We start from the raw sequence: 26,040 nt of genomic DNA on the forward strand, positions 1-26,040 counted from the left end.
TTCAAATAACAAACCCAAAATAAAATTAGCTTAAGTGAAAAAAATTGTTTATCCCCCACACACAAGTCCAGATGTAGGTAATCTATGGGAGATATTATAACTTTGTTCCATAAGTTCCTAGGGAACTCAGGCTCCTTCTAAAACAAGAAGCTATGATTTGTTACACACAATGGACATTATACAACTCTAGGATAATGTCACTTGCATAATAATCAATACATATTTGCATATTTATCATTATAGTTTTCCTGCATCTGGCAGTAAAGGACTTGGGGAATGAGTCCTGTTTCCTAAATCATAAAATCATATTCTACGGACAGATGATAAGACAGAGTCTAACTTTTGCCCTGCCACTTTTTATACTTCTGCTAAGTTATATTTCTAGCAGCACATTTATATTTCAAGCAGAATCCTGGAGGAAAGGGCAAAAACTGTGTATCTCCTCTCTGCTGTTGCTAAATTTATGTGATACTGCTGAGGTCTCAGATATTCCCACTGATCAGACTGAGCACCAACATGCTTAGCTGCAAAGGAGACTGAGAAGTGTAGTCTTTATTTTAGGAAGCCATGTGACATAAACAACAACAACAACAACAACAACAAAAATAGATTAAAATTCTATTACAATCCAGGTGAGGTGGCACACATTTGTAATCCCAGCATTCAGGAGGCTGAGACCAGAGGATCGCAGTTCATAGACAGCCTCAGCTACTTAGTAAGGCCCTTCGCAACTCAGTGAGACCCTGTTTCAAAAATAAAAAGACTAAATAATGGGGCTGGGGTGTAGCTCAGAGGTAGAATGCCCCTGGATTCCATCCCCAGTAATATATATATTACAATGGAGTATAGGTATTGGAAAGGACTAGATGGTCTATATTTAAGGGTAAAGCCATATAGTTCCAAAATTTCAGATCAAAATATTCTGCCATCTCTAACCCACTGCATCAAAATAGATGGTTTGGGTTCAAAGTGAAGACTCTCCCAACTGCTGCATTTACTAGAGCAAGCTTGGCAGCATCTGTCTTCCAGTTTCCTCTCCTATGTCCTATGGGGATAGGAGTAGAAAGCGGTTGAGGACAGGGCTAAGGAGACGAGCATAAATCCAAGTACTTGAATCTAGTATAGAGGAGAGAATGTTGAAAAGAGAGGTCAGCCATCAAAGAGACTCAAAACAAAGTGAGCCAATATTGTCTCTTAAAAAGGCAGGCTCTGGTTTCTTCAACCTTTTCTATCCAGTAGCATGAGTCACAACATACTTAAAGAATAGATACCTACTGGTACACAAATTTATATAATATGATAATCATAATTATTAATGTGATATATTGATTGATCATAAGAATTTGGGGCTCATTTTGCTTCAAATTTATTTATTAGGACATCAGAATACTTCACTTTTAATTGATACTAAAGTAATATCACTTGCTCTTGGCAAATAAATCACAAATATTTCTTGTAATATTTAATTTTGAGAAAGATCTTTCTGCTTATGTAACTGTTACTAGAGGTGTTATGAGTATTTAATAGGCTGTGTCAACAATAGGATAAATCACTCATACATTGTTTTGAAATATAAATTTTAGTACATCTAGATCCCATGATGTTTACAGAAAATTTTTTGTAAAAAGTTTTATTTCATCATACAAATCAGTTTTATGCAAGTCTATAATACTTTTTTTCTTTGCAATACTAGGGATTGCACTCAGGAGCATTCTACCTCCAAGCTATACCTCAAACCCTATTATTTTATTCTTATTAGTATAGATAGGGTCTTACTAAGTTGCAGAAGACCTCACTAAGTTGTTGAAGTTGACAAAACCTGCAATCCTCCTGTCTCAGCCTCCCAAGTACTGGGATTGCAGCATGTACAACCATGCCCAGCTGAATTTAATTTTACATGTAAATTAACTATATGTATAATGGCAGTTTAGTATTTCTAACATTTCCTAAAATAAAGGTCGTAACAGAAATTTTAAAAATATGTCATTAATTTGCAAACAACTCAAAACATCTGCTCATATAGTTTATCATTTTATGTTCAATGATATAAAAAACTAAATTAGAATCATCTTTCTCATCACTAATTAGTCCATATGAAGCTTTATGTGACAATTTGAATTTTTTCAACTGAATGTGACATTTACATTTAGTTTCTCTCCATTACAAATGGTGCACACTTGTAATCCCAGCATTTGGGAATCTGAGATGGGAGGATCACGGTTCGCGGACAGTCTCAACTACTTAGTGAGGCCCTTTGCAACTCAGTGAGATCCTGTTTCAAAATAAAGAATAAAAAATAGAGCTTGGGGTGTCATTCAAAGGTAGAATGTCCCTGGGTTTCATCCCCAGTACTGAAAAAAAAAATTAGTTTCTCAAAGTCTGTGAATGTTTTTCAACAGTAGTATAGCAGCTTTCAAATACAGAGATTCTAAACTCAAGAATTTCTATTACCTCCTGATAGCCTTTATTACAATGTCCATGTATATGATTGCATTACATTTTTGCTGATAAAATACACTGCCTTAATACTTTCTATATTAGGGCTCAGGCATGACCCATAGGGATCAGCTCCTAAGACAAACCCCAAGTCCAAGTCATAACGTAGATCATAATGCTGCCCCAGTACCATCCCCTCCTCTTCTCAGGGCCATGACTACTGTCATTGCCAATCTAGACCCAAGTCCTTACCCCAGTTGCCCACCCCACCTTCGGAGCCCCACACTGTCCCGGGCACATGTGCGCCAGGCTAGATGCTCAACGCATACACTGCCCATGCCAGTGCTCTGAATCGGTGACACCCACACCTGGAGAGGCTCTTTTGCTCGTGGGCCTGTTCCTTGTCTCATAGAACTCCATTACAAAACATACGGGCAAAGACAAAATTATGAACAATTTTAAGATGGCAAGAGCAGAGTATTAAAGCAATCACGGGGCCCCTTCTGAGGGCAGGGCCATGCGTGGCCACACTGTGGAGCTGGCCCCACTGCAGGAAGAATGATGCAGTCACTACAAATTAACTAGGTTGTGGCAATTTCATGCAGTCATCTCAGGGGCACAACAGGAAAAGAGACATCTCCTTCTGTATTTGACTGTACTCCTTTCTCAAAAATATAGCCCTCAGCATTTCTTCTGATCTTGCAGTGCCAGAAGCTGAAATCTTAATTTATAATTTTCACTGTGTGGCAAATGTGCTACCTTTCTTTCTTTCTTTTCATGGTTGCAACTTTTTATTAAGATAAAACCCATAGGACCCATGATGCGTGCTCTTATCCACATGTAACATTTGCAAGTATTAGCATTTTTGAGAAAAAACCCTTCTTCTATATTTTCTGAACTATCAAAAGCTATTTATAAATAATATAAATTCCGGAGTCATTTGACCAGAAAAGAGGCCTGTTGGGATATTCACTGAGGCACACTTTTTGGTCCTCAAAACCCTTGCATCCTGAGAAAGCAATTCTGAGTCGGCTAACACCTGGGACCCAAACTTTTCTGATTTTTTTCTCTTCCCCAATGCTGCTTACTGTAGGGCCTCACTCTATTTTGCTGTCTTCATTAACTAGAATAACAATTAACTAACATTTCAGTTTAGTCTTATAACTGCCCTGGTATTCTGACTTGTGGTCTATTAGTTTTGTAATCTAGTTTTTCACCTATAGGGATCTCTCATTTCTTTTCACAAGCCTAAATCAAAGCCCTGCACCTTAAGTCTTTCACTTATATTTACCAAAAAATGTAGGGCTGGTGTGGTGGCGCACGCTTGTAATCCCCGCACTTGGGAGGAGGAGACAGGAGGATCGTGCAGGTTTGAAGCCAGCTGTGCTGGCTTAAGAGACCCTGTTTAAAAAAAAAAAAACTGGGCCCATGGGGCCGCGTTACTCAGCCACTGGGACCCCACACTGAGCTCCGACTGGGACGGCGAGCGGACCGCACCGCAGTGTCTACTCCGAATCAAGCGGGATATCATGTCCATTTATAAGGAGCCTCCTCCAGAAATGTTCGTCGTACCTGATACCGTTGACATATCCAAGTACATGGACGGGCCCTGCGTGGAGTCCAGCCCAGAGCATCTCTTCTGTGCTCATCTCTATCCAGTCCCTGATGACTGAGAACCCCTACCACAGTGAGCCTGGCTTTGAACAGGAGAGACATCCAGGAGACAGCAAAAACTACAATGAATGTATCCGGCATGAGACCATCAGAGTTGCAGTCTGTGACATGATGGAAGGAAAGTGTCCCTGTCCTGAACCCCTACGAGAAGTGATGGAGAAGTCCTTCCTGGAGTATTATGATTTCTATGAGGTGGCCTGCAAAGATCACCTGCACCTTCAAGGCCAGACCATGCAGGATCCTTTTGGAGAGAAGCGGGGCCACTTTGACTACCAGTCCCTCTTGATGCACCTGGGACTGATTCGGCAGAAAGTGCTGGAGAGGCTCCATAATGAGAACGCGGAAATGGACTCTGATAGCAGCTTGTCTGGGACAGAGACAGACCTGCACGGGAGCTTGAGGGTTTAGACCCTGCTTCCCTCTCCCTCCTCCAACTCAAGAGTCCCAGCAGAGTCCCTTTCCCCCATCCCAGGGATGGAGAGGCCCAGTGTATCTCCCTCCAAACGTGACGTCATCCTGCAAGATGGCAAGAAGCAACCAAGCTCAGATCCCAGGGTGTGGGAGCAGGGCCTGTTCCGATCTGACCTCCTTGGTGCCGGAGCACCTGGGGCTGCGGTCATCCCAGAACACGTAGGGCGAGGGCCTCTGGCAAAACAAAACAACCAACACACCTCTGCAGGGCCAGCTCCTAGGTAGAGGAGAAGACACATGACAGTTCCAAGGGGGAGTGTGCCCAAGTGATGTGTGGGGCGTCTGGAAGAAGCTTGGGGCAAGGGGAGTCTGTGACCCTTCAGCAGTCTGGGTGGTTGTCTCTGTCTTCAGTCTTGAAGCAGGGCTTCCCATTGTCCTTTTCCTCCTTGTGTTCCCTCCTGTTATTTCTCACAGGCCAGCATAATTTTGGTTTTTTCCTAATTTATAGTCACTGTTCTAGACAGACCAAAGAGAAGGAACAGCGGTGGCGTCTGGACTGCTGACCAGTAAGCTTTACCTAGCACCTGAGCACCTTTCTCCCTCGCCCTCATCCCCTCACCCTTTAGGTTTCAGACAGAAGGTAAACGGGACCGGGACCGGGACCGGGACCGGGACCAAGCCAGGTCTTGGAGAAGCCTACATAGGCACCGTTAAGCCGAAAGTACTACGTGTTCCCGCAATCACTGATTTGAAAAGTTCCCGACACAGGCAGCTGCAGTGTGTATAAGATTAGAGCCACTACATAGAATAGTCTCTTACAGATTTTCATAAGTACTAGTAACAATGAGGGTATTTCTTTTGGGGGTGGGGTACTGAGGGAGACCGATGCTACTCCTTACTGTATTTTGTTTGGCTGACCTGTGTATTTTCAGCCCAGCCTGTAGTCCCCCTCCTCACTTCAACCCCAGGGATTTGGGGGGAACAAGGGGTAGCCAGAAGGGGGCAGAAGGGGGTTGGGGCTGGAACTGCGAACCCTCCCCCTCCCCAGCTGCTCTGTTGCTGGCTCTGATGGGTGCTTGCCTGGCTGTGTTGCTTCTTTTATCTGTATTTAGCTGCAGTGATCCTTTATCTGGTCAGCTCAGAAAAATGTGCTTTAGGTGCCCTGTAATACTGGGCATTGAGGGACTCCATCCTTCCCCTTTGATGTATTCTCCCTCTATTTCCAGATTCTTGCTATTGTGGGTGTTGATCCCTGTGACCAGGGCGCAGTCAGTGTCCAGCCATGCAGAAGGGAGAGGATAAGGTGTACCTGCTTTGCCTGCTGCTAAGGTCTCTGCTTTGTGGATCGGATCGTGGGGCTCCCCAGGGAGGACTGAGGGGGGAATAGGGCACAAGGAGAAGGTCCGACTTGATGCAGAGGAGCTGTGGCAGGAGTGGTGTGCTTGGGGTGAAGTTTATATTGGATACACGAAGGCTGGGTTTCTTGACAGGGAGACTCAAAAAGGGACCCTACTTCCAATGACCCTCTTCCATTCCCAGAGCTAGTAGTCCAGGGCGAGAAGAATGCCCTTGGCCTGTGGGCCCAGTGTTGTCTTATCCATCTAAGTGTTCCCACTTTGAAGTAACAATCTTCTCCTTGGCCCTGCCATGGGGCAGAGCTTGTCTGGCATTGTGGCCTGACTTAACGCCCTAATCTTGAGTTGAGGAAATATATGCACAGGAGTCAAAGAGATGTAACTTACTGTACATAAATGAAGTTTTCTTTTTTTTTTCTTTTTGGTACAATAAAGTTTGTTTTGGCAAAAAAAAATAAAAAAATAAAAAATAAAAAATAAAAAAATGTATAAAATAGGTGTTTGGGAGTATACCCCGGAGGTAGAAGGGCTTCCAGGAACCCTAGTACCACCAAAAAAAAAAAAAAAAAAGTATAAGTATTGGCTATTTATTTACATTTAATTTATTCTTGTTCTAAGTCATCAGGTTGAATGCCATTCCATAAGCTCCTAATTTGTTAGAAAGCACTTTGTTTCAAAAATATTCCCCAAAGCACATATACCTATATCAGTGTATGTTTTTACTCCTTTTCAGTTATCTAATGAATATTTCCCATGCTCTGAGTGCTCCAGTAGACACACGGAGAGCGGGAGTTAATATACACATGTGAACACTGTGGCCCCTGAGCGTGCAGCTCTACTCTCCTGTGGTGAGTGTGCACTGGTGCCCACATTGCTTGGTCTTCATTTCTGCCAACTGTTTCAGGCCTGCTCAAGAGCTATTACCCTTAATGGCTATCAAAATGTTTTAATGTGATAGAGTCGGTCTTGCCTCCAAGAAAGCAAGGAAAATCTATGCTGGATGCTACATTTAAAAAAAAAATTTTTTTTCTTGGTGCATTGTAGTTGTACATCTTAATGGAGCACAAGATGGTAGAGGCATTCATGCACACATCACCCAAACTAGCCCTTACCCAATTCCCACCCCATTCCCTCCCACTCCCTCTTTCTCATGTTTGGCTTAGTGAGTGACTTTGATATGTTTATGAATGTACAACATGTGCATTAGGGAATTTCCCTCTTCCCCACTCCATCCCCCTCAGGTTACCTTATTTGCTCATCAGTGTTTCTCCTTCCTCATCTAGAGTTCCTCCTGTGACACTTTTTCTCCCCAGCTTCTGCATTTTAGGAAGAGCATCAGATTTTTTACTTTTTGTGACTGACTGATCTCACTTAGAATAATGTTCTCCAGTTCCATCTATTTCCCTGTAAATGATGTAATTGTGTTATTCTTTATGGTGGAGTAAAATTCTATTGTGTATATATCACATAGCTTTGTAACCCATTCATCTGCTGGTGGACATCTTGGTTGGTTCCATAATTTGGCAATTGTGAATTGTGTGGCTATGAACATAGATGCCCGTGTATTACTTTCGTATTTTGGGTTCTATTCTGGTAGATACCCAGAAAGGTATTGTTGGATTATATATAGGTTTGTTCCCATTCTTCTGAGGATCCTCCATATTGTTTTCCAAAGTGGCTGCTACATTTACACAACTTAGAAGACAACTGGTGTTCCCCTCAAACAAATGTGTATGAAAACATAGGGCTGAGTTCAGCAGACAATTCAGGGACTGATGGAAACACAGTGACATGAGAATGGCCTGCAGTATCTCTGTAGCCTGAGACAATTGACCTGCCATTGTTTGAAAAATGCTGAGGATAAAACTGGGCTAGAAGCACGACATGGATGCAAGTGATAAAATATAAAATGCCAGGAATGCTTGGTTTCCACAGCTGTTCTACAACAAGCTTGTGTGACATCAATTAAGTTAGCAGCCCAGTTTGCTAAAATACATCCTCCCTGACAAAGAGGGTATACAAATATCACACCATACTACCTCTCTATAAAACTGACTACTATAAGAACTATTTAACCTACTCCTAAAATTATTATTCAGCTAAAATGAGTTATATATTTAAGAATATTATCTAATATATTTAAAAAATTATTTTATACCTATAAAATAGTGGTAGAAAACAGCATTTTTATCAGAACTGAACAAATATATTGAAGGTACTGAAGAGAAACAATAGAAGATATATTGTTTCAACACTTGAGGACTTTAAGGTCTAGATTGGGGAAAAAGAAAGTGCCAGTAAGCACATGTGGAAAACAAAGGGTAGACAAGTTCTGAAGATAGAGAGGCTGCTTAGGGCTGAGGTCTTCAGGTAAAGATGTACCATAAAAGTGGGACTTAGGCTGGATGCTAGTAGAGAGAGGGCTTCCATAGAGCAGAGAACGATAGTTACCACGATGCAGAAGTATGGAGGAAGGAACACAAGTGGAGTTCAGGAAGTAGGATGAAGAGCCTGAATTAGTGGAAGGACATATAGTAGGCAGTAGTCGGGATGAGTGCATTAGTCGGGAATCACTAGGTTACATGTGAGGGAAATACAACTTGAACTCCCTTAATTGAAAAGGGGAAATCAGGATAGCAGGGTATCTTACACAATTCAAGAACAGAAATCTGGCAATGAACCTGAGAACAATTAAAACCAAGGACTCTCACTGTCATCCTGCTTTTCTGGGCTCGTGTTTCATTTTTCTTTGATTATGCAAACCAAGCCACATGGTAGGAAACATGAGTGCTAACCCCCTCCCAGCAAGTACCACATCTTACAGCTTCACATTTTAGAGAAGGGGAAAATGGGCTTTAATCCCATTTCTAAAATCCCCACAAAGGACACAGACTTCCCAGGGTACCAGATCAGTTATGAAAATGGAGACTCTTTCAGGAAGCCTAGAGATTAACTTGGGGTATGCAGGATATTTTAGAAAGGGGTGTGGTTTTAAGAAAAGTGTTGAGAAGGAAAATGTTTATACTAAAAAACATGCACATGTTACAATCAATATTCACATACACAGATAATCATGCTAAAAATTTCAAGTACCACATTTTTTGTTTCTTAACCTATTCAACTTGAAATCACAGCTGCTTAAAATCTCACATCAAAATGCTGAACTGAAATAGAACTGATTCATTCCTGTTATTTTTTCCCAAAAAATAGTTATAGATGGCCCCCAAATGATGGGGTCATTTAACTTAAGATATTTTGATTTTATAAAATGGTGCAAAAGTGTATCCATGCAATTATTCTGTTTTTTACCTTCAGAAAAGTATTCAATAAATTACATGAGGTACCAGGCGTGGTGGCGCACATTTTTAATCCCAGTACTTGGGAGGCTGAGACAGGAGGATCACGGGTTCAAGGTCAGCCTCAGCTACTTAGTGAGGCCCTTTGTGACTCAGTGAGGCCCTGTTTCAAAATAAAGAATAAAAAATAGGGCTGGGAGTAAAGCTTGGAGGTAGAATGCCCCTGGGTTCAATCCCCAGTTCTGAAAAAAATAAAATAAAATAAAAATAAAAATAAATAAATTACACGAGGTATTAAACATTTTATTACACTCTGGGTTTTGTGTTTGATGATTTTGCCCAGCTGCAAGCTAATGTGAGTGTTCTCAGATGATTAAGGTATGCAGGTCTATGATGTTCCATGGGTTAGGTGTATTCAATATGTTTCAACTCATGATATTTTCAGCTTGCAATGAGTTTATCAGGACACAATTCCATGGTAAATTGGGAACCATCTGTAATATCACCTGCAATTATTAGAGTGAGCCACATTTATCTTAAGAACTCATTGTTGAATAGATTTTTTGCCAACATTTCGTTAACTCCACATCTCCTCTTGCTGCTTGTGTACATCTGTTTAGCTAAACCAATGTATATCATTCCTTTACAAATTAATCTGCCCATCCTTTTAGAGTAAAACTAGAAGATAATGACAATTAAGGGGACCTGAGCTAACCTCAAAAGTATAAGTTAACTGTGTACATATTATGTTTTGAGGCCTAAGATTTTACCAGTTTTGTATAATAAACCAAATATAAAAAATCATTACTGCTTTTATTCATAAGAGACTGTATAACAGCTTCAGACTTAAATAAGACCTCTGTATATTCTGATGCTATAGTGAAAAAGTATGGTTAGAAGCATGACAGAAAATTTTATAATTGTTTTATGGCATTCCTGATGCTATGAAATATAGTCTACAGTGTTCCCTTTAGAGCAATTTAAACATGTTTCCTGGGATGTCCCTCTTTGTCATGCCCCAGTGCCTTCAACCAGGCCCATCTTCCCTATACACTAAAGGCCAGGGTTCAGTTTCCACAAGAGTAGAAACATTCTCTAACTAATTTAGCCCTGTGTCCCAGCACTTAAACAATCTGAAGACATAGTAAGCAATCAGTAAATATTGAATAAATTAATTAATTACAGAAAATGTTTGCATTCATAAATAGTCAAATATCCTCCAAGCAAAAAAAAAAAAAAAAGCAAAGTTAAAATGAAAAAGTGAGTGAAACAGAGACTAAACATCCAACAATCGCTTTCTTCCTTCCAATATATCCCTGTGTGGTCATACATAGTTAGCTATTCTTCACACACCAAAGTTGAATAATTCCAATACTTTCATTCCAATTCAGTTACTGCTTGTGGGCAAAGCTCACTCTCTAAAGGACAAGGAAGTTTCTTGCTGAGAGTTAGTCAGATGGCTCAGAATGTAGCTCTGAAGTCCATTCTGATTGTCCAATATTTCTTTTGATAAATAGCATGATTGCACTGCCTGGAAGAGTAATTCCTTCTATCAGAAGATGATGGCAACAAACTCATTCTGGATCATAAGAAATGTCAAAGGAAATGATAAGAATGTCAGCAAACTCGATCAGTAGGATGAGATCAGCTTTTATTTGGTTCCTTGGATAACCAGACAGCACATAACATACTCTGTGAATTAAATCTGTCCAAGTCCAAACATCCAGTTTCATACAGCATACCACATGTCTTTCTGCTGCACTCAAGACATTTTCTTAATTAGCAAAAATTAAGAGCATATGGTGGGAGAGCGGAATGGGCAGGCACCAGGAGCTTGAGGTGATTATGGGGCAATCCAGGGGGACATATGCAGTAGCAGATATAAAAGACTAAAGATAGTAATGGCCTAAATCATAGCTAACATGTACTGAACACTTGCTAGGCACTGTGCTGAGAGCTTAACTATTCTGACCTCACTTAACCCTTGAAACAATCTATATGCTCTAATTTAATACTCCCTTACAGAAAAAAAGAGGCTTAGAGAGGTTAAATAACTTGCTCACAACTAACAAATGGTAGAATTAGGATCTGAGCCAATGTCTTTCTGAATACAAAGTCTACATCCTTAACACCAAAATATCTTGTCTTATAGAACAGTTGTACATGGAATCTATTTTTTATCTGCCTCCCATTACAGCCAAGCTTCTTTTGGCCAATTTTTCTCTCCTTCCAGTTCAGTTTAATTGTTCTCCAATGACAGATGTCACTTCCTATCCCACTACTCTTTCGGTTCTGCTCTTACTGAGTGTATCAGTTAGGATGTTTTGGGCTACAAATGGCAGGATCTCCAACAGAAAAGAGCCTAGGATTTGTTCAGTAGCTTAAAAATGATATCAAGGGCCCAGGGTCTTTCTTTCTATGGGCTCCGCCCTCCTCAGAGAGTTGGCTTTTATCCTTTTGCTGTTATCCTATGATTACAAGGTAGCTGCACCCCCCCCCCACCAACTGCATCTAAAGCAAGGAAGGACGGAGCAGGAAAATACCACTGCTATCACCTTTTTCTCTTTATGTCAGAAGAAATCAGTCCTATTTCCCCTTATGTTTTATTGAAAGTGTGTTTTAGGGCCAATGATAGCTGTGAGGGATGCTAGGAAAGCAAGAGTCCAACATTTTTATGTTCTTAGTTGTGGGAGTCAGGGTCTAGGAGCCAGCAACCTTGAAGGAGAAAGGTACTGTGCACACAAATAAAAGTCTCTCTTGCCAATCGGCTAATTCATAGAACCTCCTTCAGCCTTTGATATACTGAGCTTTTCTCCTCTGTGACACTGTTGCCAGCTTTTCTACTTTCTTAAACTCTTTCCAAGTCCCGGCTCTTGCCTGGTTTGCCAGATATCTCTTTAATGACTCCTTTTTAGTCTCCCCCTTTAATACCCCTCATCCCTAATGAGTTGAAAACACTGGATTCATTCAGGGATCACAAAATCAAGTGCCTCCAAGAACCAGACCAAAAACTTAAATATGTGAAATGGGCCATAAGAGATAGAGAGCAGCTGGGAGTGTGGTAAACTGGAGCGTGTGTGCCATTTAAGGACACTCAGATTTGTATTTCAAAAACATTAGGCTAAGAAAACTCATCTGTAGGCCAAATATATTCTGTGGACCTTATTTATGAATCAGTTTCTCCAAGTAACTTAAATGCCCATGTGTTTTAGTCAGCATTCTCGCTGCTATCACACAAAATACCCGATGACCACAATTTAGAGGAAGGAAGACTTACTCATAGTTCCGGAAGTTTTAGAGGCTCTACTCTGTTGGCCGGGTCACAAGTTTGTAGCTGAGAGCATGGCAGTGGGAAGCAGAGAGAGCAAAGGGAGGTGACGAGGCACATACCGAATCCCCAGGCCACACCCAGTGACCCAACTCCTCCAACCATCCCCTGCCTGCCTACATTACACCCAGGACGTCCATTAATCCAGCAATGGACTTATTCACGGATGAGATCAGAACCCTTATGAGGCTTTTATTTCACCTCTGCACATTTTTGCATTGCCGTTCATGAGCTTTTCCAAGGGACATTCTATATCCGAAGCATAAGATCATGGAAGCCCATTAGCACTCTGAGGCCACAGGCGGCATGTGCCTCTCACCGCTTGGGCCTGAAACTCACCAAGTGATATTAACAGGGGATGCTGGACAGAGGATAGCATCAGGGACATTCTGACTCATTTCAGAGCTATGACTACAAAGTCAGTCTGACCATGGGACGGTGTAGATATGGCTCCTTCATGTTTTCAGATGTAAAAGCTTCCTTTAGTCAATACATCTTTTTAAGCAAGTAAAAATAGATGTGACTGGAAGATCACAGGGAAATGTCCCTACTGAAATTGTCCTTAACACCCCATCTAAAATTTGTAGTTTAAAAAATCTATTCCTTTAGATTATTTTGATTTGGGATTTTTTAAAGTCTTTGCTATAATGCAAACACCTATAGACAGACTCACATTTGCATCAGCTAATACCTTACCTCAGTGAAGAGCAATAAAAAGAGGGGATAAAAAAAGAGAGCATAAAGTATATAAAAATCCTGCAGTGCACTTGGTTCTAATCTCTCTCTCTCTCTCTCTCTCTCTCTCTCTCTCTCTCTCTCTCTCTCTCACACACACACACACACACACACACGAGACTTTTGTATACCACCTCCTTTAGAATCTTCATAAATTATAGAAAATAAAAATGAGATTTTTATATTATAATTTAGTCTCTGTATTAAAGTGGGATAGTTTTATATGAAAATTCACACTTCTATTTTCATTTAAAAATCTGGAAGGTCAGGAAACACTGAGTCTAGATTTCCTTGTGTAATAATCAGTCAGAGCTGAGTAACGGCTACACCTGTGATTTGGAGCCTGTGTTCTAGATCACAGTTTTTACCCTTACCTATTGTTGCACCTGTTACTGAGAAGAATATCAGTTACCATTTGTCATCATGGTTTTTCTAGAGTTTTTCTAATAAAAAAAATCTTTCTTGTAATTATGACTCTTAAGAGTGGGAAAATGAAATACCTAATATATAAGGTGTTTCCAAAATATGTAGAAAAATATATGATGAAAATTACTGGTGTTTACCAGCATTAGTGTTTTCTTCTTCATGGGTCTTAGGTTTTTCAGCCCTTTTGGATATAGACCAATGGAGTGTGTGCAAATGACAAGATCACATACTTTAAAAGATTAAAAATAGATGTGCATTCTTCATATTTTCCCCTCTAGCCAAATGCAAATATTCAGTGAAGGACTAGGTAGAGTGGAGCCACAGCTGGAATCAAACTGAGTCTCTAAATACAGCATGGAGTCATGCCCCTGACCCACTCTGCTCTATAACACGAGTGAACAATGAGTTATGTTAAGCCACTGAGATCTGAGAGTCGTTTGTTATAGCAATTAGCCTCCCTTGACTAAAACAGTTTGTGCATTTTTCTGAAAGGGAAAATGACTTATGAGTTCAGTAAACAACAAATTCTATCCCTCACTGCTTTGGTAAGTTTACATTACCTTCCAGATTTCTGTAGTTTTCCCAATCTTAAAATAAGATAAGGTATGGGTGCAAAAAAAAGGGTGGGGGGATTATAACAATGGCAACTCCAGCAAGATTGTGTGGGAGCCAAGACTGGTGGAAATGAAATGCAGACGTGGATCTGGAGAGGGTAGTCACTGAGGCAGAAGTCTGTTTCACAATTGTTGCTAGGGCTCACCCTGGTGAACGCCTTGTATCTCCCTCCCTCATACACAGGCTCTCTCCTTTATATTCAGTCTATATGTATTATTTGTACTTTTTACTTGTTGTTCTTGAAATATCCTTTGGAGTTTTATACATTGCCTGTTAATATGAAATGGTAAATTTAAGATCCATGATATAGACCATTAGAAATGATAATGCCACCCTAGCCTTTCTAGCTAAAAACAACCTATCTTTGGGAGAAAGTGACTGAGGTCTAGGGTAGGAATTTTGATTGGTTTGAATTAGGTTTTTTGATAAAAAAGGAACATAGACTCACTCAGGCTAAGTCAAGAAAACAGAGTTAATTACATAAAGAAATAAAACAGAAATATCATGAGAACCTAAGAACAAAAAAAAAAGCAAACTCCAAAAGGATAGGCGCTGCATTAGGGGAAGCTCCAGGGACTTCAGCAGCAAAATGCACCCACTTTCTATTTAATGGCCATACCGTTAAAGGAATCCAAATGCTCTCCACACCTCCACTTCTCTTGGCACAGCTTCTAATTCTCCTGTGTTAACCACCCGGCTTCTTTAACATCTACTCCATAACCTTTATTCTACTTCAAGACTTCTACTTAACATTTTGTTATTCTTTATAACTTCTGTCTGATCATGACCCCTTCACAGCTCCTGTTCTATCTCATGATGCTCATTTATGTGTAATTTTAACTTCCACTCAACCACACCACCAGTTCTTACTAGCCCAGCTGACTCTGGACAGGTGGAAGCAGAGATGTGTCATTCAGCAAACAGCACCTGGGGCCTGGCAGTGTGGTCAGAATGCACACATGGGCATATCCAGTATAACACCAAGTAACTAAAACGCAACATCCAGGCTTCGCAGATCTGTGGCATGTTGTTTTATCAGTGTTTAAGTTGAAATTTGTGCGACTAGGTAAGGCAGGATATATGCATTTTTTGGCAAGTATTCATAAGCATTGGCCAAAGCTAAACGTGCAAGTTTACACAGCTGTCCCTTGCAGGGTGCATGAGCTGAAATGAATTTCACAGTGCACTCTTCTTTTCCCACTTTCATCTCCCAACCTATTTGCCATGCACACATTTAGCGGTTTTTAAAATACAGATAACTTGTAACATATTTTGATAAAGTAATGTTTGCAAATGGGAAACTTCAAATATCATCCAAGTGTACTAAAAAATTAAGTTTCCCCGATCTTCTACCCCTAAAGGCAACAACCGTGCTTCTGTGGTTTTTACACAAATGCATTCACATTTTTAAATGAGCAGAGGTGACTGTAAAGGTAAAATAGGGAATAAAGAAAAATAAATCCTGCCCAAGTTACCTGAATAATTGTGGGGGATTTATGGGCATAAAAAGTGAGCTGTTTTTCTTTCCTAGAGGCCCTTTTGTGGCCTACTATCCAGCTAAAAACCACAGAGGAGAAATTCTACAACAAAGAAATGAGTAACTACCATATCCCAGTGGAGGCACTTATTAAATATCCATCCTCTGTTAAAAGATGTGTGAATTGATGGATTAAAGCTAAGACTAGATCTTGCCATGCATGGTGGTGCACACCTGTAATCCCAGTCCTCTGAAGGCCGAGACACGAGGATTGCAAGTTTAAGGCCAGCTTAGGCAACTCAGTGAGACCTGGTTTCAAAATAAATAATAATAAGAAGAAGAACAGCTGGGCATGTAGCTCAGTGGTGGAGTACCCCTAGGTTTCATCTCCAGTACCAAAGAGAAGAAAAGAAAGAAAGAAAAAGAAGAGAAGAGAAAAAAGAGAAAAGAAGGAAAGGAATACCAGACATTATGTCCCATTAAATAAGACTGTTACAAAAAGAAAAATTTGTACCATTCTATTCAGTAGAAGACTCACAGAATTTCAGCCTAATAAAATCAAAATCTCACCCATCCCTTTTGTCCTCTGATCATATATATATATATATATATATATATATATATATATATATATATATATATATAATCAATAAAACTTTCTCCAAATAATAAATGTTGTAGGTCTGAATCAAAATGGATTTTGGCTGAAATCTCATAAATGTTTTGGTGATGGAGGAAATGGCCTTCTTCTCTCTGCTTCCATAACACAAAAATCTCTGAAATTACTAGTGACCATATAAAATCTCCATGAGAACCCTGTTTGAGTTTCTTACTCTCTAATAATCATCTCTTACCCTTTGGCACAATTAATACATTTATGTTTGTTCCCTCCACGCGCAATTCCCAATTTTATGGTAGCTCCTTATCTTGCCCCATAAGAAAAAGCTAATCTCTTGCCCAAGAATATCAACAATAGAATTAACTGTACAGAAGCTGCCTTCTGCCATTTCCTAATGATGATCTAGGACACTTTTGACCAAACTATAGCTCAGAGGTAAAATCTGATTGTCAGTTTCCTTATGTTAATAACTTTTTATTGGAAAATGACCACATTCAATTGTTTATGTATTGTCGGAGGCTGATTTTATGCTATAATGGCAGAACTGAGGAGTTGTAACAGAAACTTTATGGTCCATAAAACCTAAAATACTTTCCATCTGGCACTGTACAGAAAGACTTTGTTGACCTCTGATAAAGGAGTTTGGATGAGAAAATATATTGTGTGTTTTGAGCAAAATATATAGGACCTGACAGAAATGAGCCAAAATACAGGAATATTTACTGCTGGTCTAGCCTAAAGTCCAGAAATAGGCAGGCCTTAATCATCATTGTTCATTGAACATGAACAATGACATCAGAAAAACTGGATTTTTACCCTTGACCCCTCTGCCACTTTCAGCAGGCTTGCTTACTCCAGTGCTTCCAGCTAGCCACAACAGCTTCAAGCAACCTCAGAGGACAACATTAGAAAAGTAAGAAATAGAAAGGGCAAACTTTCTTAGGAGCCAGGGATGGTGGCGCACACTTGTAATCCCGGCATTTGGGAGGCTGATACTGGAGGATCACGGTTTGCAGACAGCTTCAGCTACTAAGTGAAGCTCTCTGCAACTTAGTGAGACCCTGTTTCAAAATAAAGAATTAAAAAATAGGGCTGGGGGTGTAGCTCAAAGGTAGAATGCTCCTGGGTTCCACCCCCAGTATCGAAAAAGAAAATTTCTTAGGAAATTCTTTTTCTATCATGAAAATAACTGCCCAGAGCCCTTAGTAGAAATTCTCAAACTGGAGTACATGCATATCATTAGGCCAATCACAAACGTAACAGAGATTCCCATCATGGGTTTGGAGTCATGATTGGCACACATTTTAGAATCACCTACAGAGCTGGGCATGGTGGCGTACGCTTGTAATCCCAGAATTTGGGAGGCTGAAACAGGAGGATTGTGGTTTGTGGACAGCCACAGCTACTTAGTGAGGCCCTTTGCAACTCAGTAAGACCCTGTTTCAAAATAAAGAATAAAAAATAGGGCTGGGGGTGGGTAGCTCGGAGGTAAATGCCCCTGGGTTCCATCTCTGGTACTGGAAAAAAAAAAATCACCTGCAGGAAAAAAAAAAAGCAACAAATTCGAAAACACCACATCTGTGACCCATCTCAGACTAAGTATGTCAGAATCTCTCAGGTGGTTCCTAATATTGGTATTTTCCTTAAGTCTCAAGAAAATTTTAGGAGGTGATCAGGAATGAAAACCATGAGATAGACTATTCCTGATCCATTTCCTGGAGGTTCATTGTCTGAAAAGCAGGTCATTTTCAGAAGGTACACACCCAGTGGTGTTTATCACAGTTATCTACATAGACACCACACCTAATGATGGCACTGAAGGGGAAGATACTTTGAATCAGAATCCGCCCCAAATTGTCAATGAATTGGGGGCAAGCATGCTGAAAATTTATGAACAACTCCAAGGAGCATAAAGGGTTCTGAACTTTAATGGGGGATGAACATGCGTATGAAGGTCACAGGCAGTAGTGGTATCAAAGGAGCCAAATTGTATAGGGAAACAAGCAGTGCTAAGAAAATAGTTCAATATTGAGCAAGCTATGTTATTTCAAGGTTTGAATGTCTAAAAAGACCTGTAAGTCTAGAATGCTAAGAAGGGGTAAACCAAGTTTTTTATAGGACTTTTTTTTTTTAAACAAAAATCATTATAGGAGGGCTTTAGCTGGAAATGATCTGAGGAGATCTGTCTATGGGGATGGTGAAAATCATGAACCTGAGCAATATTGCCCTGTGAGATGTGTAAAAAACAGAGAAAGGTAGAGTCTGCACCATGGGGTATGGCAAAAAATAGATCAAATCTGCTGCCAATGCTTAATAGATTGCAGATTTATCCCAAACTCCTTTTGCTAAAGATAATACAAATTTAAATGTTTTGCTTAACATATTTTAAGCTTTGATGTTAAAATTAAATCATGCTGTTTTCAGCTAATAAGAATAATAAAATTACCAGGACAAACCCATATCTTTCAATTCCAAATCCCTTGGATTGAGTCCTCACTTAATCCAAATTCTGATTTGCACATGACTGGTAACTGCAAAGTCTGAGCAACCTTTTGGTCTCCAATGAAACACTCTGGGAAAAATTTTTCCCCGGCACTCATTTCAAAACAGAAACAGCCCTACATCATTTAAGATCGTTTGTCAGGGGAATTCAATTAGCATCAGCCTGGGGTCACCTCAGGACTTTAGCTCTTTTGTCCTGAGAACTCCTCTGGGTTTTCCATGACTCATATCAACTGTCCACATAAAAAATAAGTTCACATTTCATCTCACAGATGCCAAGGTAGCTTCAGTCTCTCCCTCCACCCCAATCCTAGCCCTTGCTATCACAGCAAATCTGAAAAGAGGAAGTGCCCAAGGGGAGGCAGGAGGTGGAGAATGCTGGGTCACCCATAGTTCATTGCCTCTGCCCCAGGAACTCTTCAGAACACAGTCTCTGTGACTTCCTGAGAACAGCCAATGATCGCCCCATGGTAAACTACCACTTAGAAGACACTGGGAAAATGCTGAATGTCTACTTGGTATAATGACAAATTCGGTGAGTTAATAGCAGCTTAAATCAGTGGATAAATAGTTATTATTTGTTACTATTAATAAAATTAAATGTGCCGCCTTCCGTGGTGTATCATAAGCTAAAAACATCATTCAGCCTCTTGCTCAACAAATACTTGAGTGCCTACTATGAGCATGTCACTGTACAAGTCACAAAGTGACCAAAATACAATTTCTGTTTTTCAGTGAATGAAAATACCTTTAAAAAAAAGTAATATGATGTTATAATATGGCATAAAGATGTCAGAGTAAGCCCAGCTCTTACTGCCAGAATTCAGATGTGACTGATGATACCCACAGGCTTGAGGTGACGGGCCTGAGGCAAGTCAAACCAGCTGAGGCCCTTCCTAGGCAGACACCATGAAGACAGAAACTAGCACGCTAGTCTGGCCTGAAAAAAAATGACAGCAGAGGAAAGGTGCAATTCTGATAGCCTGTGGCTGCCAATTAGATGCTTTCTCTGTCCTCTGAATAAAAGAAGAAAGTGCTGTAAGATAGACCAGATTGGAACACTTGGTACCTTTTTCTCAAAGATAACCATCTATTCATAACAAATTTAAATTCAGGCATTCAACAAATATTTATTGCAAACCTACAATGTGGCAGAAAACTGAGAGGGTATAAGGACTAAAAAAGGTGACAAATGAATAATATGCATAAGCAGGAAGTAATAAAGCTGATATATTTTAAATGAATGAGATCTGTATTGTAGTGGAATGTCCAACTGGTATGTAGACCAAGGCAGATTCAAAGGAGAATGACAAGAATGATTAAGAAAGAAATTAGGTTCTATGAGAAAAAAATTAATTTGAGTTACTTGGGAAGACAGTGGACTGACTTGATTATATCTTCATGATCCAGAGGATCTCGATGTTATTCTTTTTCTTGAAGGCACAAACATGAGAAAATGGGGCAAAATTAAAGCATTTCTTTAACCATTGATTTAATCAATAGAAACTCATGATATGGGTACCTGCCTTCTTACCTAACAGAGTAGAAGACTGTAGACTCATGGAGGTGAGTAAGATCGTCTCTGCCAGTGGAAGGCATTTCATCTGAACATTGAATTCTTTGAACAACCAGGTAATAAAACTCATAAAGCTGAGTCTGTCACTGAAATGACAGGAGGTTGTTAAGGTTATCAACTAGATCACTGTGGTCACAGAATAGAGCTAGATGAATACGTTTCTCTTTAGAGTCTCAAGAGTAAAGCCTGCACACTAGTTTATAGTCAATGATTTTCTACAAAGTGACTTGAAAAGTGATACAGAACTATGGGATATATAGCTCCATGTACACTTGTCTGTTGATGAATATTATAATTCATGTCAAATAGTCTTTACATTCAGTTCTATTGCCATCTAATTAAAAGTAGTGCCTAACTCCTTAGATTTAAGGGAAAACATCTGATAATCTCTCTGAAAGAGTTATAAATGTAAACTGTAGGTCAAGAATATTGCTAATAAACACATTAAAGTTATAAAATGAGAAAATTATTCAGAACATGATAATCAACTCTATTTTTTTAATTTGGGTTTTTTTATTTATTTAATTTGGGTTTTCAAGTTGAATGTACCAGTATTAAAGACTAGGACACAGATTGTAAAAGCTCAATTCCATCCTTTTTAAAAAATATATATTAAGCACAGGGCATGGTGGAGCATGCTTGTAATTCCCACGTTTGGGAGGCAGAGACGGGAGGATCACGCAGATTCAAAGCCAGCCTTACTGGCTTAAGAGACCCTGTTTCCAAATAAAATATAAAATAGGGCTGGGAGTGTAGCCCGGAGTAGAAGGGTTCCATCCCCAGTACCACCAAATATATACATATATATATCAAGGTACATATAACCTTAGAGTCACACCAGAAAATTTGTTGCTTAACTAAAATGATAGAGGAAATCAAATTATTTGAGGTTACCTTACAAGTAGCTGTATTTGCATATCCTGTTGAAATATACAATTTATTACATCAAGAAAAAGAGAGAAAGAAAACAAGAGGGTTATGGAGGAGAGAGTACCTTAACTCAAATTTACAATTCATACTCATGTCTTCTTTTTAAATTATAGGTATCGAGCCAGGTCTGGTGGTGCATGCTTGTAATCCCAGTACTTGGGAGGCTGAGATGGGAGGATCACAGGTTCAAAGCCAGCCTCAGGAGCTTAGTGAGGATCTCAACAATTTAATGAGACCCTGTTTCCAAATAAAATATAAAATAGGTCTGGAGGTATAGCATGGAGGTAGAAGACCCCAGGGTTCCATCCCCAGTACCAATAAAATAAAATAAAATAAAATAAGTTATAGGTATCTTATTTCCAATCCCAGAAAAGAAAGATCAGTCATCTTTTACTTTACTTTCCTTTAGTCTCAAAATTCATATATTTAGAAATAATCTAGTGGGCACATATGTCTGTGACCACACTAGTGATTAGAAATATAAAGCTTTATATCCACTTAAACCAGTTTTCAATCCATAGGAATTAGAGTCTTTTTAATTAAAATTTCATTGAATCCATTACAGATTTACATGCAGCTGTAAAATATAAGAGATTTCTGGCACGCTTTGCCTTGTTTCTCTCAGTGCCTATGTTTTGAAAGACTAAAGTACATCACAACCTGGATTTTGCCATTAGTACAATCCTCCCTTCTTATTCATATTTTCCATTTTATTTGTATTCATTTGTCTATGTATGTGTATATCTGATTCTATACAGTTTTAAAACCTATCTAGAGTCATGTATCTATCACCACAGCCAAGACACTAAACAGTTCTATCATTACAAAGATAGTTTTCATACTGGGATTAAAGCCAGAGAGTTTTTACTTCCTAGCTACACCCCCAGCAATTCTGATTTTTTATTTTGAATCAGGATCTAACCAAACTTGCCACATGTTGGCCTCAAACCCACAATCCTCCTGTCTCCACTTCCCAAGTTCTAGGATTTCAGCCATGCACCACCCAGTTGTTTTCATGATCTTTTTTTTTTCCCCCTCAGTACTGGGAATGGAACCCAGGGGCATTCCATGACCAAGCTACACCCCCAGCCCTATTTTAATTTTAATTTTAGAACAGAGTCTCACTAAATTGCAGAAGGCCTCACTAAGTTGCTGAGGCTGGCCTCTAACCTGTGATCCTTCTGTCTCAGACTCTCACGTACTGGGATCACAAGTGTGCGCTGTCCTCCATTTCTAAAACTTTATCATTTTAGAAATGTTATGTAAGTGAAGTCATATAATTTGTTACCTTCAAGGATAGGCTTTTTTCCCAGTATCATACTCTGGAAATTCATTCAATTGTTGCAATTAATAATACTTCATTCCTTTTATTGCTGAGTAATATTCCACTATATATTTTCCACAGTTCATGTAAGCATTCGACTATTGAAGCATATCTGGACTAATTCTAATTTTTGGTTATTTCAAATAAAGCTGCTATGAATATCTCTATATAGGTTTTTGTGTGAGCATACATTTTTTGTCTAAGAAAAATGCCCAAGAGAACAATTGCTAGGTCACATGGTAAATGTTTAGAATTTTTTTTAGAAAAAGGAAAGGAAACCAAACTTTTCCAGAATGGCTGTACCATTTTACATTCTCACCAACAATCATTAGTGACCAAGTTTCTCAACATTCTCACTAGCATTTGGTGCTGTCATTTTAGCCATTATAAAGGGATGTATAGAGCCATATGATACGTTTTATAAAAGAAAGATAAATAGATAACTCTGGGAAGCCAAGGGAGAGCAACTAAGTCCAGGGAACCGTGGTGATATAGGTGGTGTTGAGACAGGAGAGGTCTAGTTAATAAAACATCCATAAATGAGGCAACAGCTGACTTAAGATTTTAAAAACTGAGTAGTTCTTCACAAACTAGAGAGAAGGGAAGAATACATACCACTCGCATAGTAAATAAAACATTCAAATCAGGGGAATATGCAAAAATATGAAGAAGGGAGCGTTTAGATGGAAGAAGTCTTTTATGCGGTACATCGGGGACTTCAACTGCATACCACAGCTAAGAAGTAAACAGGTGAGATGAGAACAGTGTTAGTGCCCAGTGTAGTCCGTTTCCATGTGCATGTACCCCTGCCATCTTCTCGCTCTCCTCTTTTTCTTTCTCACTGCCATGTCCCAGCCCCAGAGACTCACCACGTCTCACCAGGAGAACCTGTTTCAATCTGCCACATGTACCAAAACCAGAGTCATTTTCCTAAATCTCACAACCCACAGTATTTTGTTTTCTAGAAATCTGCTTGGCTTTCTGCTTTTTGCAGAATAAAGTCTGGATTCCTTCGTGGGATTTAATAGCAGAGGCAGTGGGACCCTATTGTTTGCCTTTAGGAAGGGAGCCCAACATTTACATGACTAATTCCTAGTCCTCAAATGGGTAGCACTTTCTCCAACCTAACCTGCAGACATGCTCCTGGTCCCTAAAGACTCAGTCTCCGTGGTACCTTTTATTGTGAGAGTCACACCCATCCTCTTCCTTCCCCCACTGGAAACTTTATGCTGAACTCTGTTACTGTGGGTGTTACCATCATTTTGTTTATATCACCACTAGCTTATCTTGTATTCCAGTTAGCCTACAAGCATTTCTCCTCATATAGCCTATAAACTATTTGACTCTAAGCTTTTTTTTACTTTTATAAGTGGAACATATTGAAAATTGTATACATTTAGACTGTGCCTGGTGCCCTCTCATCTCCCCCCGCCGCTCCCCTTCCCTCCTCCAAACACTTAATGTCTAAATTAACCATGCTATATTCATGCTTTTACACATATCCGATGTAGCTCCCCCATTAATCAACCTCAGCCTTCTTCCTCTCCTATCCTTCCATTGTAGCTTTGCTGAGGTCTCCCCTCCATTATCTGGAGTCCCTCTGGTATCCCTAATACTCCCTAGTGTGGGCATATTGGAAAAAACATATGTCCCTTCTCTTTCTGTGCTTGGCTGATCTCACTTAACATAATGTTCTCCAGGTCTATCTTCTTGGGAATGCCATGATTTTGTTCTTCTTTATAGCTGAATAGAATTCCATTGTGTGTATTTCCCATAATTTTGTAATCCATACATCTGCTGACTCTAAGCTTGATGATAAGGATGTAAAGTAGAAACCTGAGTTGGCTATTTATTTAATAGCATTGCAACTATTTATGCAAGAGGGACTTGGCTGAGTCCTGGGGAAGCTGTATAAATGCTCAAAGAGTGGGGAACCTGGGGAAGGAACATGATGTGTTAAAAAAATAATACTATGACAACTATGACACAGAATATGATTTGTTTCTTAGGAATACAAATAATGAGCTGGAGTTTTTATATACATAAGGAGCTGTAGTTTTCATATATATTTAAAATGTGACTATGTCTAGCTTTATTTCCTTTGAAGTTCTCTAGAAATATTTTCAACAATAAAAAAGAATAAAAAAAAGAGCAAAAAGCCAGGTTTGTCAAAAGAGTGGCAAAGTCCATTTTAGATTTTTAGTCTTCCCTTCTTTTTACTTAACTATAAACGGGCTCTTTTCTCATAAATATTTAAACATGATGAAGTATTCAAAACTGTTTCTACACAATAGACTCAGAATGAAAAAGGAACAAAAAGAGGGTAGTACTATAGTTTTTAAAACTTCTAACATCTGCTGACATCACATCCACTTCTGATAAATTTATGCAATGCACTGAGTTGTGCAGCAATGATGCTGCCTGTTCCACAGGCTTCCCAAACACACGTCTCAACTGACAACACTCTCTCAAGGTCAAAGCTGCCAGTTATTACCTCTAAGATGAAGCCAGAGTGACTGTTTTGAAAGTTTTAATTCAACAACAAAAAGATAATCAGAAATCTTAGAACATATGTATATCTATTCTGGTATCAGTATATAGAGCAGATTGAAGCAGATTCTCCTGTTGAGACATGGTGAGCCTCTGAGGCAGGAAAGTAGCAGAGAGAGATAGATGATGATGATGGATTAGATAGATGATACAAAAAAAAAAACTTAGCCCTTGGAAATGAGCCAGTGAATGGGTTGATCTAATTTGGAATTTATCAGGAAAGACTTAACATATCCTGTTTTTATAATTTAAATAAATTATTCTCTAAAATGAGACCAAGTAAATGTCACCTTTTTCTCTAATAGAATCAGTATTCTAATTCCTATAGTGTACTACTGATGGTGCTTGATGTGTCTTCAATTTAAAGAATAGGAGAAAGGAAAATATGTCAAACTGACCTTCTACTGTGTTTAAAATAAATATCACAAATATGCAAAGGTTAAGGTAGAATTACTAGGGTTTCTTTTCCTTAGACACACAATCATTAGAAGTTAACCACAAGGCCCATCTTTGAGGTTTTCATATAAACACTGGGTTTTTATTTATTTTTTTTATTTCCTAGGGTCAAGCAAGTATTCTTAGTTTCAAAAGAAATTCAGAAACTTAGAGGTCATGTTTTTTTTTTTATTAACTCCTACAATTATAGGCAGCACTTCAAATGTTTTGATAGGTCTTTAATCACTTTTAAACCACATTTACCAGTGGTACCAGGCACTGTAATCAAAATCCCCTTCTCACTTATTGGACCTGAAAGGAATATAATCTCTGAGAAATTCCAACACATAC

At 39.3% G+C, this 26,040-nt stretch overlaps 2 protein-coding genes across 2 annotated transcripts in view; one reads left to right on the forward strand and one right to left on the reverse strand.

Moving 5' to 3' along the window:
- The window catches only part of LOC308270555 (ubiquitin-conjugating enzyme E2 Z-like), a gene marked incomplete at both ends in the record, with an annotated part of 50,497 nt that extends 45,979 nt beyond the window's left edge, over nt 1-4,518 (forward strand). Inside the window, one exon of the mRNA XM_080706475.1 lies at nt 4,032-4,518. Coding sequence (XP_080562601.1) covers nt 4,032-4,518 — 487 coding nt within the window. The remainder of the gene's footprint in view (nt 1-4,031) is intronic.
- Nucleotides 1-8,951, reverse strand: part of NREP (neuronal regeneration related protein) — a gene marked incomplete at both ends in the record, with an annotated part of 246,615 nt that extends 237,664 nt beyond the window's left edge. The window contains 3 exon segments of the mRNA XM_080709916.1: nt 8,527-8,535; nt 8,537-8,623; nt 8,940-8,951. Of these exon segments, the coding sequence (XP_080566042.1) occupies nt 8,527-8,535; nt 8,537-8,623; nt 8,940-8,951 (108 nt within the window).
- Nucleotides 8,952-26,040: the final 17,089 nt, after the last annotated feature.

The sequence above is a fragment of the Muscardinus avellanarius genome (assembly GCF_963383645.1).
Source record: "Muscardinus avellanarius genome assembly, chromosome: 1".
Classification (NCBI taxonomy): domain Eukaryota; kingdom Metazoa; phylum Chordata; class Mammalia; order Rodentia; family Gliridae; genus Muscardinus; species Muscardinus avellanarius.